This window comes from Macadamia integrifolia, unplaced genomic scaffold (assembly GCF_013358625.1).
Source record: "Macadamia integrifolia cultivar HAES 741 unplaced genomic scaffold, SCU_Mint_v3 scaffold500, whole genome shotgun sequence".
NCBI lineage: Eukaryota > Viridiplantae > Streptophyta > Magnoliopsida > Proteales > Proteaceae > Macadamia > Macadamia integrifolia.
In genome coordinates, this window is record NW_024870467.1 from 278,688 (window position 1) to 300,071 (window position 21,384).

At 43.1% G+C, this 21,384-nt stretch overlaps 1 protein-coding gene across 1 annotated transcript in view; it reads right to left on the reverse strand.

The window, feature by feature from the left end:
• The window catches only part of LOC122068965 (ribosome biogenesis protein ERB1-like), a 50,070-nt gene extending 45,470 nt beyond the window's left edge, over positions 1-4,600 (reverse strand). The window contains exon 1 of the mRNA XM_042632873.1: positions 4,513-4,600. Coding sequence (XP_042488807.1) covers positions 4,513-4,600 — 88 coding nt within the window. The remainder of the gene's footprint in view (positions 1-4,512) is intronic.
• Positions 4,601-21,384: the final 16,784 nt, after the last annotated feature.

The window sequence follows — 21,384 nt, forward strand, 5'->3', positions numbered from 1 at the left end:
CCTCCACCCCATTGGTCCAAAAATTCATGTTTTCATCCCATAGGTTTAGAAAAACCACCTTTTCACCCCATTGGCTAAGGAAATTCCTCTTTCCTCCCCATTGGTTCACATAATCTATAAATACCCCCCTTTGATTTGAAACACTCAAGCCTCCTAGGAGCATCCGTAGAAGAGAAGCTCTACCCTCTCTCCTCCCCTTCCCCCTTGAGGTTTTTCAAGTCTTCGGAGAGATCTTTATAAGATCTTTAAAGTGTTCTTCGGGTCTTCAAAATTCTTTAATCCTTTGCCTTCTTTGAGTAATTTTTTGTGTAGGAAAAGTTTCCCCTTAATCTCCGACCCCCTCTTAAGGTTCTTCAATTCTTCAAAGAGATCTTCACAAGATTCAAAGTGTTCTTCGGGCCTTCAAAGTTCCTCAATCCTTAGAATTAGCCTATCCCAGTGGAAGCTTTGTCGGAGTGCCACATCTACCTAGCCCTCCCATAGCCTATCCCCATTGGAACTTTGCCAGAGTACCAGCTCAGCCTAGTCTTCCTATAACCTATCCTCAGTGGAAGGTCTTTCGGAGTGCCACCTCAGCAAAAATTCAAAAGTAACCCATCCCTAGCGGAGGCCCTACCGAATTAATACTGCAGTCAAAATCAGAAAGTAACCATTCCTAGTCAGAACTCTGTCTGAACATTACCGCAATCAACATCTCTTAAGAAAGGAAGCTGGAGGTTAAGACTATCTTCCCTTGAGCTAGGAGAATCCAAAAGATAATTCGTGCCGGCACTAATCGGTGTTCCACCCCTCTTAACTCGAAACCGGGGTCAAGCTTAGGTATAATTTCCCACCCAAATTAGCATAATGTAGAATTTATACTGACCATGTTTTTATGTACATAATCATTTGAATTTAGTCAATGTATATATGTTTGATAACATAGCCATGCATGCAGAATAGAAATAATTGTGGAAAATATTTGTTCTTAAGCATCTAGTAGGAAGACCGGTTGAACCGGGTAGATTAGGTGCCTATCACCTTCCCAATTCTACAACCAGACACGTACCCTAAATCTCTAGACCAAACCAGCTTTCAGGCCCTTTTCTCAAGTATCGGCCCCACCCCCAGGCCCTAGGCCCTTAATCCTAGGTGGGACTCCAAACCCTTTTGTATGATCTCGATCCCTTGTATTGGACCATCATCAAATCTCCGTCTTAATAAAGACCTTTATACTCTTGTGAAATAGGCCTTCACGTATCTCCAAGCGGTGAAATGGTGGTGCGAGGCCTGCAGGTAAGCACACACAACACACCCCTCCCTAAGAAAGAGAAAAGAGAGGAGAGAGGATCAGGACCTCCAAAAGGTCTCTTTTTCCGGCCGCTACCCTCACAGTGGTGACTCCACTAAGGAACTATCAAGTTTTCAACACTAGATGCTATCATTAAATGTAAGAACATTTTCCACCACATTTGTTTGAAAACATGTTTGGCTAACCCCATGTTTGTGATTGTACTCTCTAACCGCATCATACATCTTGCTTGAAGTGAAATCATTTGGTGAGGGACTCCCTGTCATGCCCGCACCCTCGGGAAGGTCAGTGCATGTCATGAAGAGTACCCTGAGAGCAAATGGTAGTTGTTTCCTGTATAAGGGTGTGGGGTATTGTTAGATAGCGAGGATGTTAATAATTGTGCTAGCACCCTCGGGGAGGTCCGTGCACTTTATGACATCCTGAGATCGAATAATGATATTCCCATATTACACTTTTGCACACAATCACTCACTGTTCTGCCACCCCATGGAAAGTTGCTTAACCTCGTGTGTAATCACAAGTAATGGGCAAGGAAGTCACCCCCCTTGATCTCATACCTCTGGGTATATCAAAAGGATCATGTACCTTGCATATATAGATCCTGTCAAGGAAGCCTTGTCAGTCCTATTGCATCCACTGCATACTTGCATCATGTAGGAAATAGATGGAGAATGCTAGGAATGCCACAAGCTGATCTGTAGAATTTATTTGCAGTCTTGAAAAGGTTTCCTTCCTCGGGGAGGTCCTAAGTGGGTTTCGGATAAAAGGTGTCCTTCCTCCTTAGAAATGAAATATAGATGATTTGGTGTGCGCGACTCTGGGGTGTCGCCTGTCAAAGTCCCGCAAAATGCCAAATTATCTAAAAGACATAAGAAAACTATGAGGAAGGTCACCTAGTGTGTTAAGATTAAGGAAAGCATGAATTTATCGATAGAGAATGTCTTAATAGGAATATTCTGGTCAAGCCATTTGTGTGAATCTCCCACTTGTGACATTAAGTGGACTAGGGGCATTGACCCCTACCCACTTCCTATCATTAAGTGAATTAACTTTGGATGGATCATTGGTTGATAATTGAGTTGATAAATGAATAAAGGGTTGGGAATACATGAATCCTAAAATGAGGCACTTTTGGTTCAGGCACAATTCCACACCTCAAGTATTCCCCGCAGTCCATTTGGACACGTCAAGGTAATCGGTTGACTTGCTAAAGTCCAGTATCACCTCTACCGGCTCTCTGAGATTGTCTACCGCCAAGTGATTATAACCCAGTTCACATGGATCCACACAACCCTGAATCACCTGAGCAACATGGATCCACCCCGTGGAGACCTTCCAAAAAAAGATGGCCGAAGTCAAGAGTGGTTTAGCTTAGATATTGCACGTGCTCTGAAACCCTCCCAGGGCTGAACCAGCACAAGCTACAGGAGAATTGGATTAGAACAGACCTACGGGTCATCAAGAGACTTCTTCCCAAGTTTACTCAGGAGAACTAGAACAAGTTAGGCCAACCATTCACAGAGGAGTTTCACCTACCCGTCAAAATGGTCAACGGGGAACCTATTATAGGGTCCCTCCTCCCAGGGTAGTGATTGAAGATGAGGAAGAGGAGTTTGCAGCACATGTCCAAATGGAACCTCCAGAGACCAAGAGAGAAAGAAAACTCAGAGAGCAATTAGAAAAGTTAAAAAATTTGATCCAAATAGGAAAGAGTTCGAAAGGTCAAGTGGTGGAATCCGATAAGATGAGTTTCTTCTCTGGGGTAAGAATTTCCAAAATATTCAAATGGTAGACTGACAAATTTGACGGGTCAGGGGACCCCAAGGCTCATCTCAAAGTCTTTCTCAGCATCACCAAATCATAGTAGCTTGCTAACAACCAGATGGGTATGTTAACCTTATCAAGACCAGCACTAAGGTGGCTCACACAGTTGGAGTCATCCGAAACCAAGAATTGGACAACAGTGGTGAAATCCTTCACCAAGTAGTATTCATACAACACCGAAGTGGATGTGAAGTGTGAAGACATTGAGATGTTGAGACAATAGCCCAGAGAAGGATTCACCGCCTTCTTGATGAGGTTTAGGGATAAGGCCACCAAGATGGCAGATCATCCTTCAGAAGCAGAGCAAGTAGAAATATTGATTGAAAACTTGTCAAAGCCTTATTATGATGTCCTCTATTACCAACACCTGTAAAATTTTGATGCCTTGATAGCCACCAATACACATACAGAAAATAAAATTCTAAGGGAAGCTCACTATTAGGGATCCTCCCAAGATGTAGGAAAAATATGATAGGGTTGGACATGGAAAGGGTCTTGAAACCAATGTGGTAGGTGCAGTCCAATAGTCAGTCTCACCTGTCACCTCTTCACAACCATTTGTGATACAAGTAGATGCCACTGCTCAGAAGGCTTCTCGCATAAGGAAAGTGTTCACTGATTTGGGAATGCCCATGACAGCAGTGTATAAAAAGCTAAAGAAACAAGGATTACTAGGGACAGTGGCTCCAAGAGTAATCAACAACCCTTCTCCAGCTTGGTTTAGGGATCATGAATATTGTGCTTATCACACTCAGAAGGGGCACAACATTGAAAGATGCTTGGGTCTGTAACACACAATCTAGGATTTGGTAGACAATGAGACTATTTAAGTCAAGGTCAAGCACTATCCTAATATCAATACCAATCCACTCCTAGATCATAGAACCGTCAACATACTGGCAACGATGGATGAATGGAAAAACTAGGATCCTTGTTTCTTTGATCCAACTCATTTTATTAGAGATTCTAAGAAGTACCATAAGGAGAGGCATGTTGAGTGGAGAAAGAAGTTCCTACTTATGCAAATATTGTCCCTTCCACCAGAATTAGTAGGGCACATCAGTGGTTTCATTAAGGATGCTTGTCAAAAGGAGTGCGACTCCTTCCGAAGGGTCATTTACATGTATCAGTCAGATAAGCACTTTTCTCATCCCATGTTCTATGATCATGTGAACAACCTAGATGAAGAAGTAACAGAGAGTGATCCCACTCAACTCATCATACTTCGAGATCAGAAGAATCATATGAATGCCCGCGCTTATAGGAAAGTCAGGAGTCAGAGAACCAAGACCAAGAAGACTCCCAAAAGAGAAGAATCCTCAGACGAAGAACTAGAAGATCAGATATCTGCTATCCCTCCTTCATCATCAACAAGGGGATCCATTATACTATACCTTCAACCTCCGCCATACTACCAACCTTTACCACACCATCAATATTTGCCATACCACCAAACTCCTCCATATCACCAACCTTCACCATACTATTAAGGAGAAACTTCTTCATCTTATCACCTCTTATCTTCATCACAATACCCTATCTCTAATATCACATCACTTTCATATCACCCCACCTTATATCCCTCACCACCTTTATACCAATCCCATCCCAAGGTTTGGTGGATAACCTAAGAGAAGAATGGATAGGCGGATACAATTGGAAAGACATGCTTGTGTTATCAGATTCTCCAAAAATAAACTCATCAACAAGTTCGGTGAATGTCTTAGAAGAAAATCGAGATGTTGATCCCACTTCTCTAATTTAGACAACCTTACCTCAAGAGGACAATCCAGAGGCAATTGAAGAAGTAACAGATTACTTCCTCAGAGCAGTAATGGCATTGGAAATAGGCAAATAAATCAAAGAGCACACCCCCCTAATCCACATCGAGAGTGATACAGAAGATGATAAGTTTGGTATGATCCAACTTTGAGCCCATGAGGTCAAGTCTAGCCTTATAAAAATCTTTCGGTCCATACGCTCTGAATACTGCGAATGTTTGGATGCAGGAGAATTCGATGGTTGGGAGGAATCTGATGAAGAACCAAGTGAGGGAGACATCAGTGAAGAAGAGGATGATGATGACATGATGATGAGGACAAGAGTGAAGATGAGAATAATGGGGATGACTCCAAATCATAAAGTGATGATGAGTACCAGGACTGGGATGACAGTTATTACCAGGGACCTTGGGATAATAACGAAGATGATGAATCTAGATATTATTCACCCAAAGACCTTAGAGGGTATTCTGTGTATGAAATTGGCAAAGATGACCCGATGATCGACCCTACTGATGCAATCCAGTCAGCGTTCATGATTTATTTGGAAGGAGATGAACCGACATCAAATTCAGAAGATAGTGAAGGGTATGAGATCACTTTTGAGGGTGAAGTAAATCCTATAGTAGAACACATGAGTAGTGTCTATAGTCATTTGGTTGAGCTAAAACTCGAGGCCGATAAAATTAATCAAATGTTTGGTGAAGTGGCCATCAGTGAACACTACTATACAGAGCAATTGAGAAACCTTGAAAAAGCAGGGGGACATGACACACTTAAAGAAATGATAGACATAGCAGTTACATGCTTTTCTAATACAATCAAGAAAGTGCAAGCCAGGGCTCTGGATATTTATAGAGGACCTTAACTTCCCACCCCAAGCAGGGAAGGGAGTCCAAAGAAGAAGATGATCCTATGGTAGGGATAGTTACCATAACATACAACGATGATGAGGTTGCTATCCCATAGAGATTATTGTAAAGAAACCTATCAGTGTGATAGAGACTCAAAGTGGAAGAGACTACAAGGGCAAGGCCCTAGTCGTAGAACAGTCAAGGACTAATGAGGCAGGAACAAGTGGTCTGAAGAAAGAATCAGAGAATCCAATCTTGGCTCAGCTCAAGAAGGCCCAGGCCAATATCTCAATTTGGGGATTATTGATGGCCTCCCCTTCACACCATGAAGCAATCTTAAAGTCCCTCACTAATGTACAAGTGCCGATCGAAATAGATCCAACACATCTCGCACAAATAGTAGGGGTAACCTATGCGGTGCAGTCATTGATGTTTTCAGAATTTGAACTCCCCAAAGGGGCTAGGAACAATAGAGCTTTGCACATCACAGTAGAATGTATTGACAAAATCATGCCTCAAGTCCTCATTGACAATGGGTCTGCTTTGAATGCTCTACCTTCGAGGTCAGCCAAGAGCATCAACATCAATATGGAAGAGATGAGGCCGTCAAACCAGACAATACTGGCATATAATAATACCAAAAGAGAAGTCCTTGGAATCCTCACCCTCGTCGTGATAATTGGCCCGGTGAGGTTTGACATTGATTTCCAAGTCATTGACATACCAACGTCTTTCAACATGCTCCTAGGAAGAGCTTGGCTACATCATACAAGGGCTGTAGCTTCTAGCCTCCATCAAAAAATGAATTTCATTCATGAGGGGAAAGGGATTACAATAATTGGAGATACCGAGATGGTCAACACCTTAGCCAATCTCGAAAAGGGAGAGGAACAAGACAATGAAGCTCAACATAGTGGTTTTGAGTTAGAAGTGACTTATGTGACCATCGCCAACGAAACACCAGACGAAAAAATCCCTACTAACTATGAAGCTATCTGGAGCCTGCCGGTGAGTCAAATGATGAAGAACATGCAATATTTTCCTAGAATGGGACTAAGGAAGTATCCTCAAGGTGTCTCAAGGCTACCTACTTTGGTGGTGAGCAAGAGAAAAAGTGGTCTAGGGTACACTCCTCCAACCGCTGGATAAAAAAGCAACAATGTCGGCAAGGGATAGAAGATACTAAGAATGACTAGGAAAATATCCACCTTGTACCATTCCACTCTCAATGGCTATTTTATAATGGGAGGAGAAGATTTTCCTTTTATAGTAATGTTCAACCATGGTTTGACGAAACTGCCACAAAGATGTAACGACTATTCGAGGTGTTCTTTCAAGATGAGTTCGACTGGGTGACTTAAGAGGTAGAACAAGCCAAGGAAAGAGAATAGGGCATCTACATAACTGGAATAGTGGAAGTAGCATTGACTAAAAATGGGTTCTCCTCTAACAACCCTACAACACTGATCCAGTCGCAGGAAGTACCGAGCTCCAGAGTCTTCCTAAAGAGAGAGTGGGAAAAGAAGGTAAGACTCATCTGGAGTTTCCAACTTCCCATTGATCTGAAGAACCAAATCTATTCATTTCTGTGACAATCACGAGCTTAGGAGCAACATAAGCTCAAGCCTAGACCCTTTCGAGGAAGGAGTGTGTATGCAAAGCAAAGAAGAGCACAAAGAATGATGGTCTGCATGCACTATGCCCGAATCAACTGCAACAGGAAGACCTGTGATGGTGGTCAGAGATGTGATCGAGGAGTAGGGATGGCCTCAATCAGTAGGCTTGAAAAGTTGGACTTCATAGAAAGGGGATTGAGCAGTCTCCACCAATCCTCACCCCTCAAGAAGTTCGGCTTTAGAGAATATGAAATAGATCAGCTTGTATTTGTAAGGAAGTAAGCACCTATCAAAGAGAACCATGTCAGCACCACTGAGGAAATAGCAGTGACCTTCCTGGAAGAAGAAGAGGGCCCCCTGCCACATCTGTTCATCCATCAAGCCATTGACCCACTCCTGAACTGGACTAGCATTGGGGAGAACTTCAAGTTTACTCATGCTATTGAGTCAACCAAACTGAATACCACTGACAGAAGTATCAAGTCAGTCATCGAGTTTGTAGTCAAGTCTGTTGTGGAGTCTTTTGTTTATGATTATGAGTCAGCCTTCCCTCTCAAGGAAAGCCCAGAGTTCGTGTATGTTGAGTCTATTACTCCTTCTTTCATGAATGAAATTTCTGATTCTGAGTATGATTTGCCTCCTTTTTCTGATGATGATCTTAATAAATACAAGGGTTAATAAAAAAATGCAAACCAAAGAAAGCCAACCCATCTATGAGGATACCTTGGTTATTAATCTAGGAATCGACCAATGCCTTCGAGAGGTAAAAATTGGTACCACCCTAGATGATGAAGAAGCAGAATAGATGATTAGTCTTCTGAAGGAGTTCATTGATGTCTTTTCTTGGTCTTCTAAGGATATGCCTGGTATAGACCCCAACATCATGCAACATCGACTGCCGACTTATCCTAGGGCAAAGCCAGTCAAATAGAAGCTTAGAAGAATACGCCTAGAATGGAGTGAAAATATCAGAGAAGAAGTTGTGAAACAATGGAATGCAGAGTTTCTACAAGTGGTGAAGTACCCCTAATGGTTGGCTAACATAGTACCAATGCCAAAGAAAGATGGCAAGGTATGAATGCGCGTAGAAGGTATGAATGTGCGTGGACTTTTGAGATCTTAACAAGGTAAGCCCTAAAGATGACTTCCCATTACCTCACATTGATGTATTGGTTGATAACACACCGGGGTATGCTTTGCTATCATTTATGGATGGATTCTCGAGATACAATCAAGTGAGCATGCACTTAGAGGATCAGGAGAAGAAAGCCTTCACCACTCCATGGGGAATCTATTGCTATAAGGTGATGCCTTGTGGGCTGGGGGCAACTTATCAAAGAGCAGCTATGGCCATATTGCATGACATGATGAACAAAGATGTGGAAGTGTATGTGGATGGTATGATAGTGAAGTCAAGGCATCGACAGGGGCATATTTCCACACTAAGGCGATTCTTTGTAAGGATCAAGAACTAAAGTTGAACCCTCAGAAGTTTGTATTTGGGGCAACAATAGAAAAATTATTGGGATTCTTGGCAAGTGAAAGGGGCATCAAAGCCGACCCTATCAAGATCAAAGCAATTTAAGAAATGCCCACACCTCGCACTGAGAGGTAGATACGAAGATTTTTGGGTCACATCCAGTATATCAGCAGGTTCATAGCACAACTAACTATGATCTGCGGGCCAATTTTCAAGCTATTGAAGAAGAATTAGCCCACAGAATGGAATGACCAATACTAACAAGCTTTTGATAAGATCAAAGGATACCTCATTAACCCACTAGTATTGACACCACCGGTGGAAGGATAACCACTTATTTTGTACTTATTAGTGGGAGAATATTCCATAGGCTCGTTGCTAGCACAAAAAGAGAGAGAAAAGGGGGTAGAGCATGCCATATACTACCTCAGCAAGAAGTTCTTGGAGTATGAAACACGGTATACATCTTTGGAAAGAACCTGTGCTGCATTGATTTGGGCAACGAAAAGGTTGCGACACTATATGGTAACTTATCTAGTACGTTTGATCTCAAGGATGGATCCAATCAAGTACCTCTTTGAGAAATCGGCTCTAACAGGAAGGATGGCTCGATGGCTTTTATTGTTATCAGAGTTTGACATCACCTATGTTACTCAGAAATCTATTAAGGGGCAAGCTATAGCCGATCATTTGGCTGCCCATCCCACGGAAGATGGAAAAGCCCTAGATGATGACTTCCCAAATGAAGAGATCACAACAATAGAAGAGGACACAGCTAATGAATGGCAGTTGTTTTTTGATGGAGCAACTAATCAAAAGGAGTGTGGTGTGGAAATATTTCTTGCCACTCCTAATGGCCTTTACTTACCTTCGTCATTTCGCCTTGATTTTCCCTGTACCAACAATATTGCTGAATATGGAGCTTGTGCCTTGGGACTGGAAACTACCCTGACCATTGGGATTAAAAGGATCAAGGTATACGGTGATTCATCCATTGTCATTTGTTAGATGCAACAAATGTAAAATATTAGAGATGAGAAATAAAAGCCGTATCAAGAACACCTAGAAGAAGTAGTTGGACACTTTGAGAAGATTTTGTTCGAATACTTCCAAAGAGATAACAACTGGTTTGCCGATGCCCTTGCAATCTTGGATTTCATGGTAGAATGCAACCCTATGACTAGAGTCTGACCATTCTTAGTGGAACAAAGAAGCAGACCCATTTATCAAAATTCAGTGAACTCTCTTACCATAGATGGTCGGTCTTGGTTTGCTCATATCGTGGACTTCATCAAGGAATGAAAGTACCCGGTTGAAGCCACAGAAAGAGAAAAGAAATTTCTAAGAAGATATGCCACCCATTTTATTCTTCAAGGGGACTTGTTATACAAGAGGTCCTTTGATGGAATACAATTGTTGTGCGTGGATGAAGAGCAAGCTACGATAATCATGGAAAAAATTCATCAAGGCCTTTGTGGACCCCATATGAATGCCAAAATGCTAGCGAAGAAGAGTCTCAGGCTGTGATACTATTAGAACACAATGGAAGCAGACTGCATGAGCTTTGTCAAGAAATTCCACAGCTGTCAGATATTTTCCAATATCATACACATCCTGCCAATGGAATTGCACTCACCTAGTTCTCCTTGGCTATTCTCTACTTGGGGCATTGATATCATTGGGAAGGTCAACCCCAAAGCGTCCAATGGTGACGAGTCCATCTTTGTAGATATTGATTATTTCACCAAGTGGGTAGAAGCTCAGTTATCTGTAGTCCTCACATCTGCTAAGGTGAAAAATTCATCTAAGAAAACATCATTTGCTGAATGGAGTGCCTCAAGAGCTAATATTGGATAAGGGATCCCATTTCTGGGGTAAAACTGACAAAGTTTGCATGAAGTTTGATATCAAAAGACACCGCTCTACCACTTACAGGCCATAGACCGATGAGGTAGTAGAAGCAGCTAACAAGAACATCAAGGTGATCCTACAGAAAATGGCCAAAATCTATAAGGATTGGGCAGATAAGTTACCACTCACTTTGTGGGCATATCAGACTTCTGTACGATCCTCGATATGGGAAACTCCTTTCTCTTTGGTAAACGGGGTTGAGGCGGTTCTACCCATGGAAATCTTGGTACCATCCCTAAGGGTGCTTCTTGATAGTCAGTTACCTAAAGAAGAATAGGTGAAGGGCAAACACGATAAGCTCAATTTTATTGATGAAAGGTGTATGAAGGCCATAGATAACCTAAAGAAATATCAATTGAGAATGGCAAGGGCCTTCAACAAGAATATGGAGCCCCATCACGTAGAAGAGGGTGAACTTGTTCTTTGAGAACAAAGAGCCCTAATTCATGACCTAATAGGAAAAGTCAGGCCCAACTGGAGTGGCCCATTCACTATCAAAGAGATTCTACTAGGCAAAGCCATAAAACTCATAGACCACAACGGCGAAGAAATACCCGGATTGGTCAACATGGATCATCTCAAGAAATATTATGTCTGATAGGGTGAATAGCCCAAACTACGCCAGACCTGATTCCTGTCAAGGGATACGTAGGAAACCTGACATTTGGAAGTGTGGTCTCAATCGTCTAAAGGCAATAAATTGGTTCTTAGATTATTAATCAAGGTATCCAAAAAGATCATCATAGTGTCCCCTAAGAATCGCCATTAGGCATGCAAGACCATTAGGTATCTGTCATTTAACTATGGTCCTCCAAATTCTTATCCAAAATTCTATCCTCCAAAAGTCGTCACCTGGTACTGGTGTATCAAGGCTAGTTTATTCCCCATCCTTGATTAGTAAAAGAAAAAAAAAACATTTTTTTTATGCAACAAAGGTAAAGGTTTGGTTGTGTCAATAGCTGATGAGTGATACTTTGGCAAATCATCATATCTCTTCTTTGTTTATGATGGTTTCAGGAATAGTCATGGACTCTTTGGATGAGACATTGAGGAAATGGATCACAGACATAAACATGATGGCACTAGGACTGCTAGAATTTGTGAGTATGTCAATGCTCATCCAGATTGGGTGCATAGAGCTACATCACAATCTGCTCCAACAGGTGCCTCAGCATTGGGATGCCGATCTTCATGTATTTCAGTTTAGGTTGGTTGAGACCTGTCCAACTCTCAAAGAATTTCGAGTTTATATGCAATCTTCAACTAAGGGAAAGTTGATTCAACCATCTTTGAAGAAAGACCACTCAAAGGAGATTCAGGGCTTTTTCGGATGGGAAAAGGAGGAAATGAAGTAGTTCATTAGATATGGGAAGATTAACATTCTGAAGGTGGCCAGCATCATCATTCGGTACCAACCATAGGGGGGATCTATCATTAAAGATCAGAGGGTGCTTATCTATTATGCATGATAGCTCGCTATATTCTCTGAACTCCTGGGCGTGGTACACCACTTGTTCTAATAGAAGTGGTAAAGCAATTGAAGAAAGGAAGAGATATCATTCCTATGGTCCTTGCAGAGACATTCAAAGGACTTGATGACATGAACCATAGCCGTAGATTTGGACTTGATTATTATCATGGAAGTCCCGCTATTTTCCAACTTTGGCTACTTGAGAAACTGAAGCTGATCAGGCTGTTAAATAGATGTCAACTCGGAGCTCTTTGTTACCAAGAAAGGAGGGAAGCCCCGGAATTCAAGCTCATTGTCGATTGGGAAGAATACCTACAAGGAAGAACTACAAAGGATATTGCATGGAGATGCCTAGGGAAGCCATAAGAGGATTTTCTAATGAAGACCCCTAGATGTAACTACGTTAAATTGATGGGATTGACTCGCATGACCTTTTACCTACCTATGTACATTTGCCGATAATATGGATTGAAAGTAGAAGACCCAGAGGAGTTGGTGAACTTTTACCCATCCCAAGAATTGTCCCCTAATACTGTTACCTACCTATCTTGTTTATGGTAGGAAAGTTATTTTCATATAATTCACTTGGTCCTAAAATGAAGAGATATTTGGACTTCCGTGCTATCCCGATTATTCTAATGAAGACTTGAGTTGTGAAATTGATTATGCCTAAAAAATAAAATTTCAAAATCATAAACAAAGGGAGATTTTCTTTGTGCCCAAAGATAGGTTTCCATTCATAAAATGCTAAGCTTAGCAAAAGGAAAAAAAAATCATAATAACAAACAACATGGGGAGGGAGGATATGCATATGTTTTTGTTTACTGGAACTGCAGGAACAAATCCCTATGAGTCAAAATCCTCATCTGAACCATACTCGGTGTGATCCTCGTGGAAGGTCGAAGAGCCAGTTGGTACTAATCCCAAACTCGCCATTCTCTATGTGAGATCCTCAATTTACATTTGCTGCTGGGCATTCTCTTGTCAATTGTCAATAAGAGATGACCTATTTCCTTAAGTCATTGTTCTCCCCCTCCTAGGAAAATAGGGAATGATCAAGAAAAGAAGTGATAAAGAAGAGGGACAAGGTTAAGAATAGGATGATACCTTGTCAATCACCACCTCACATAGACTCTGGTCCATTCTCCTAATCTTAGTATAGACCTCCGGAGACACCTGAGAAAGAGCATGTCAATCAAAAGAAGTTATGGACCTATCAAATGAGAGGTGTTTGGATACTCACATAGTCATATGGAATGGGTAGTTTGAGAGAAGCTTCTTTGTCCAGTCTACGCTCCAAGAGCTGAAGGATGCCAGGATGGGTTACGTTGGGATAGGACTAGCCCGGGAAACCACATAAAGGAATGGTAGCCATCCTGAGAGATCCCCTCACAATAGTAGAAGACCTAGCTTGGGGTGAGGCAACAACACTTACTTGTGGCTGAGTGGGAGGGGGGATCCATGTGCCATGTCCTCCACTGAAAGAATATCAATAAAAAAAAAAGAGAAGGATTTGAAATATGAAAAGGATGCTCAAGAGGGGAAATATACCAATGGCCCTCTAGGACTGAAAGGAGCGTAGATCGTTTCCTCCTTAAGGAAGGCCCCATAATCCCTGCCCTGATCTAGAAAGGAGTCATCCCATACTTCTTCAGCTAATCCCTCAACTTGACCTGCAGGGATATGCTCCAGATGATGCATAGTAGATGGAGGAAGATAAGGAGGGGAGAGAATAGCAGAATCGGACCACTGGGGTGTGACTCGCTCTCCTAAATACCAAGCATTGCCCCCAGATGCCCCTAAGAGGACACTATTCTCTATTAATTTGGCTTAAGCAACTTCGTCAAGGTTAGGAAATCTAAGGTGATGAAATGGTCTCCAATCAGCCTACAAAGTCAAGAAGAGGCGAGTACAGCACAGGGCAAAAGGGAATTTGATACCAAACATGACTTACCTCTGTGAGTCCACCCAGGAGAGAGCAGCCAATGGTCCTAGGAGGATGGCTTTGACTCCTCAATACCAGGGTACCTCCCCATCCTGTAGCTATAGGGAAGGGTGAGCTTCGAGGATCCTTCAGTAAGGGGGCCATAATCTCTAGGTGTTTATAACACCAAGGGTGAATTGAAAGATCAAAATAAGGAGGTGCAATCAATCAAATAAAAAAAATAAAAGAGAAGGAAGAGTGTGAAGTCACCTGGATAATGTAGCCTACTCCCTTGAGGCCCCGATCTCCACATGATAGCAGGTCCAAGGTCTGCAAAAGGTATACATAGGTGGCCCCACCCCAATACCAAGTGTTTACCTCCCGAAGGTTCCAGAAGAGGGTAGCCATGCTAATATCCACTCCACCTCGGAGATCACTAAAGAGACACTGTGCCACAGAAAATAAAAGGAAATAGTGGGTTATCTTCGCAAAGTTACCTGGGTTAACCTTCAGGTCCATTCTCATCCAATGGGCACTGATCACACCTAAACAGACATGTGTCTGATCCACCTAGATGTCAATACCCATAAAGTCAGTGAAATTATGTGCTGTCAGAATCTCAAGAAGGGATAGGGGCCTACCCCCAAATGGTAGGCTCGTTAAAGCATGAAGCACAGGGGCGTGATGGTAATCTCATCGGTAGGGAAATGAAAGGAATGAGTACTTGGCCACCACCGCTCCATCAGAGTTGCCGCCAATGCTGGTCTAAACTTCTTGGTCTCCAGTAAGGCCAATCGACTTAGGTAAGTTGAATCTACTAGTCCCTTAACCATATGAGGGAGCACTTGGTACGAGTCTCGGATTGAATTTGGATGACCATATCTGGCCAATGTAGGTGGTACTCCCTCATGGTGCCTCTAAAATAAATAATAATAATAATAATAATAATACTGATAATGATAAAAAATATCTATAACATTAATGAATGAATAAAGATGAATAAAATGCAAGGACTTACCCATATGCCCCACACTAAATTACATATGTGGTCTCGGGTCCTATGGAGCGACTGCCCGATGTACTAGCTTGCAAGACTATCATCCTCCTGGGAAGAAGTACCACAACTCTTTGTGCCATCTAGCCGGATTCCTCTCTGAGTTCTTCTCTTTCTTTTTTCAGTCATATTTTCCAAAATTATAACGAACCCCAAGAAGTTTCATAATTTGTAAAAAGGCCCAAAAAGACTTCAAATTCTCCAAATGGCCCCCTCCCCAAGAACTATGACGATCATTGAAAAAATTTGAAGAAACCCGAAAAAATGCAAAAAGCTTCGAATCTTCGAGAATATTCCAATACCAAAGCTCACTCGCTCACAAATCGTTCCCAACTCAGAAAAAATCGGAATAGGGAATGAACAGGAGGGGGGACCATTTCATGGTTAAAAAAATTTGTTTTCTCAAAAAAAAAAAATTTTTGAGATTCCAATTCCAAGGTGCAACTCAAAGATTCTTACCATAAAATACAAAATTCAAAGTAATTTCTTGTGGTAGATAAAAATCACATCACATGAAATTGGAAGGTGAAAATCAAATTCAAGGGAAAGGTGAAATACAAAGCAAATTCAATTGGTAGATAAAAATTATATCACATGAAAGTGGAAGGTGAAATCCAAATCAAAATTTGTGTGGTAGATGAAAATTATATCACACAAAAAGGGAAGGTGAAAATCAAATTCAAAGAGGTGGATAAAAATTACATCACATAAAAGTAAAATTCAAGATTCCAAATCAAAAGCCAAAAAGTAAGATTCCAAATCAAAAGCCAAAGTGCAAGATTCCAAATCAAAAGCCAAAATTCAAGATTTACAAATCAAAAGCTAAAATTCAAGATTCAATGGTCCTAATCTAAGATTCTAATCCAAGGGTTCAAATTCAAGAATCCCGATCAAAGGAAAAAAGGTAAAAATCAAGGAAATAAAGAATCTCATTGAACCAGCCCCAGGTGGCCCAATCTATTGAATCGGCCCCAGGTGGCCCAAATTTTTTGAATCGGCTCCGAGTGACCCGATTTCATTGACCAAAATCCCTAAGCTAGCACATAGAAGCCCGACCAAGAAAAATTGAAGAATCAAATATTTTTTGTCTTTTGCAAGATTAGAAGAGCAGCGAATTTCTTTCTTGTAATCGATGGTCCTAGATAGCCTAGATTGGTTTGAAAGACCCAACCTGGAGACCAAACCCCCTAAGCTAGCACATGGAATCCCAGTTAAGGAAAATCCAAGAATCAAATATTTTTTCGTATTGGAAGAGCAGCGAATTTCTTTCTTATAATCGATGGTCCCAGATAGGCCAAATTGGTTCAAAAGACCTAGCCTGGAGACTAAATTCCCTAATCTGGCATATGGAAGCCCAACCTAGGTAAAGTCAAAGATCAAGTACTAACGTCTCTTGCAGGATTGGAAGAGCAACGAATTTCTTTCCTACAATCAGCAGCCTAGGTAAGTCCTAAACTTTAAAGTAGTTACGAGATATTATCTGTTGCATTTTTAACTCCATCATTAATGAGCAAGATTACGATAGTACATGCTCTGAGTGCCAAAATGTGGTCATTCATTTTTTTGCACTTTGGTTGTTGGCACAGCACTCGGCCAAAGAAGGGCATTCTGTAGACACCCAATTTTATCACCCTCCTCTAGTTATGATGAATTACGGATCTTGGACGCAACTTCTTACTTCTGATCAACAGAGATGATAATTGATTGAGGTAGTCCAACCAAGAAACATTCCATGCCCACCCAAAATCCTGAAAACCTAAAAACCCCCTGTAAGAGAAAAGGAGGGTCAATTTATGACATTTCATATATGAAGGAATTCGGTCCTAGGTGACCGTACGGATGCATGAATTAGAATTATAATTCCAATGATATATGGTACATCAAAATCAGACCCTCGGATCTCCATAATTGCTCCTGGAAAATTATAAGATGACTTGCATTGTACACACCCCGCCTACCCCGCATGCCCATAGCTTGCCTTAAATGCACTCCGCCTGCCCCACTCGCCCATGGCCTACCTAGCATGCACACCACTTGCCCTGCGTGCCCATGGCCTGCCTTGCACGCACCCTGCCAGTGCCCAGTGCCCAGTGCCCTTGCTAGAATCCCATGCCCCTTCCAGTGTCCCACACCCCACACCCCTACTTGCACCCCGCACCCCGCACCCCTACCAGCCTCCAATACCCTATGCCCTTGCTAGCCTACCACACCCTTACCAGTGCCTCGCACCCTTGCTTGCCTCCCACGCCCTTAGCAGTGCCCTATGCCCTTGCCAGCCTCCCACACCCTTGCCTATGCCCTATGCCCTTACCAGCCTACTATGCCCTTGCCAGTGCCCCGTGCCCTTGCTAGCCTCCTACGTCCCTGCTAGTGCCCCGTTCCCTTGCTGGCCCCCTGCGCCCTTGCCAGCCCCCTATGCCCTGCTGACCCCATGCGCCCTGCCTTCCCCATGCGCCCTGCTTGACCCGTGGGCCATGCCTGCCTTGTGTGCCCTCGCCTTCCCCATGCACCCATGCATGCCCCATGTACCCTCGCCCAGCCTCGTGTGCTGCCATCAGTGGTCGGAATATTGTTCCAATGATTGGATTGGTGAAGAGATTTTCTCTTCACCCGCTTGTGCACTCTACATTGTCCTGCTAGCGTACCCTACACCATGACCTCCCATTGGCCAAAAATGTTATCTTTTTACCTTATTGGCCCAAAAAAATTACTTTTTTCCCATTGGCCAAAGAAATTTACCGTCCACCCCATTGGTCCAAAAATTCCTGTTTTCACCCTATTGGTTTAGAAAAACCACTTTTTCACCCCATTGGCTAAGGAAATTCCTCTTTCCTCCCATTGATTGACAAAATCTATAAATACCCCCTCCCTTTGGTTTTTGACACTCAAGCCTCATAGGAGCATCCATAGTAGAGAAGCTCTACCTTCTCTCCTCCCCTTCCCCCATTGAGGTTTTTCAAGTCTTTGGAGAGATCTTCATAACATATTCTTTGTATCTTCGAAGTGTTCTTCGGGCCTTCGAAATTATTCAATCCTTTGCCTTCTTTGAATAATATTTTTGTGTAGGAAAAGTTTTTCCTTAGTCTCCCACCCCCTCTTGAGGTTCTTCAAGTCTTCAAAGAGATCTCCATAAGATTCGAAGTGTTATTTGGGCCTTCGAAGTTCCTCAATCCTTAGAATTAGCCTATCCCAAAGGAAGCTCTACCGGAGTGCCACCTCAACCTAGCACTCCCATAGCCTATCACTAGTGGAAGCTCTGCCAGAGTACCATCTAGCCTAGCCCTCCCATATCTTATCCCTAGTGGAACCACTGCCGTAGTGCCATCTTAGCCTAGCCCTCCCATAACCTATCCCTAGCGGAATTGGAAAGGTGTTAGGCACCCAATCTACCCAGTTCAACCTGTCTTCCTACTAGATGCTTAAAAATGAACATTTTCATAATTATTCCTATTTCGCATGCATGGCTAAGTTATCGCACATATGTACATTGACTGAATTCAAATGATTATGTACACTAAAACAAGGTCAATATAAAGTCTACATTAGGCTAATTTGGGTGAAAAATTATACCTGAGCTTGACCCCTGTTTCGGGTGAAGAGGGTTGGAACCCCGATTAGTGCTGGCATGAACTGTCTTTTGGATTCTCCTAGCTTAGGGGAAGATGGTCTTGACCTCCAACTTCCTTTCTCGAGAGATGTTGATTGCAGTAATGTTCGGACAGAGTTCTAACTAGAAATGGTTACTTTTGGATTTTGGCTGAGGTGGCACTCCAACAGAGCTTCCGCTGGGGACAGGTTATGGGAGGGCTAGGTTGAGGTGGTACTTTGGCAGAGCTTCTGTTGGGATTGGCTATGGGAGGGCTTAGGCTAGGGATAGGCCAACTCTAAGGATTGAGGAGATTCGAAGGCCCGAAGAACACTTTGAATATTCGAATAATACTTCAGATCTTATAAAGATCTCTCTGAAGACTTAAAGAACCTCAAAAGGGGGCAGGAGAGTAAGGGGAAACTTTTCCTACACAAAATCTCAGTCAAAGAACGTAAAAGATTGAGAATTTTGAAGGCCCGCAGAACACTTCGAAGATCTGAACTTATAAAGATCTCTCCAAAGACTTAAAAAACCTCAAGGGGGAGGGGAGAAGAGAGGGTGGAACTTCTCTACTATGGATGTACCTAGGAGGCTTGAGTGTGTAAAACCAAAGGGAGGGGGGTATTTATAGATTTTTTAAACCAATGGGTTGAAAACACGAATATCTAGACCAATGGGGTGAAAGGTAAATTTTTGTGGCTAATGGGGAAAAAGTAATTTTTTTGGGCCAATAAGGTAAAAAGATGCCTTTTTGGGCCAATGGGAGGTTGCGGTGTAGGGTACACTAGCGGGACAATGTAGAGTGCACAAGCGGGTGAAGAGAAAATATCTTCACCAATCCAGTCATTAGAACACATATTCCGGTCATGGACTGCAGCACACGTGGCTAGGTAGGGGTGTCCAGGGCATACACGGGTGCACAGGGTAGGCGAGGGCACACGAGGCAAGCATAGTGCACGGGGCAGGGAGGGTGCACACAAGGCATGGCGTATGGGGTAGGCAGGGCACACGCAAGGCATTAGTAGGGGTGTGTGGCATTGGCAGGGCATGGGATGCTGGCAGGGGTGCATGAGACTGGCAAGGGTGCGGGGCATTGACAGGGGTGCGGGAGGCTAACAAGGGTGCGGGGTGCAGGGTGCTAGCAGGGGCACGGGAGGCTGGCAGGGGCGTGGGTTGCTGGCATGAGTGTAGGAGGCTAGCAAGGGCATGGGCCGCTGGTAAGGGCATGGGAGGCTGGCAGGGGTAGGGGGCACGGGAGGCTGGTAGGGGTGCGCTGGTAGGGGCGTGGGAGGCTGGTTGGGGTAGGGGGCACGGGAGGCTGGCAAGGGTATGAGAGGTTGGCAGGGGCGTGAGATGCTGGTAAGGGCACAGGGCGATGGCAAGGACACGGAAGGCTGGCAGGGGCGAGGGAGGTTGGCAAGGGCGTAGGGCGTTGGCAAGGGCACCTAAGGCTCATAGGACCCGGGCAGAGGCGCGTGGTGCTAGTAGGGGTGCAGGCATTAGCAGGGTCATGGGGCTCTGACAGGGGCACAAGAGGTTGGCAGGGGAGCAAGAGGTTGGTAGGATCGTGGGGCGTTGGCAGGGGCACAGGGTATGCGGGGTGCACGAGACTGGAATGTAATTTTCTGAGGGCGATTGCAGAAGATCCGAAGGTCCGATTTTGACATACCATATACTTCAGAATCATAATTCTGAGTACTATGCATTCGTACAATCACTCAAGACCAAATTTCTTCGTATATAAAGCATCATAATTGGTCCCTTCTTTTCTCTCACATAGGGTTTTCAGGATTTTGGGTGAGTATGGAACGTTTTTGAGTTGGATTACCTTAATCAATTATTATCTTTGTCGATCAGAAGTAAGAAGTTGTGCCCAAGATCCGTAGTTCATCATATCTAGAGAAGGGTGACAAAATTGGGTGTCTACAGTCAAGCGGTCCACAACTACCCAAATGGAATCCATACCCTTACTGTGCGAGGTAAGCCTATGACAAAATCCATAGTAATATTCTCCCATTTCCACTTTGGAATAGGTAGTGACTATAGTAAACTATAGGGCCTTTGTCTTTCAGCCTTGACCTGTTGATATGTGAGGCACCTTGCAACATACGTGGCCATATCATTCTTTATTCCTTTTCACCAATAGGAACCTTTCAGATTCTTATACATTTTAGTGCTGCCGGGGTGAATGGAGTATGGAGAGTTGTATGCCTCTCTCAAAATAGTATCCCACAAGTCACCATCCCTAGATAAACACAATCTTCCCTTGAACTTAAGAATCCCACCTTCAGTTGAGGAGAAATCAAAGTCCTTCTGGTTTCCTTCCTTGTAGTCAACTATCAAATTCTGCAACTTTGCATCAGTACCTTGAGCTGCAGTAATTCTGTCCACTAGACTGGGTTGTACCACCAATGCCTATATTGACAAGGTGACGCTTTCCACCAATAGCTCCAAATCTAGTTTCTTGGCCTCTTCCAAGAGATGCTCATCAGTAGTCAAGGATGCAAGAGTCAGTGACTGAGATTTTTGACTAAGTGCATCGGCTACCACATTGGCCTTCCTTGGGTGATAGTGGATAGTATAGTC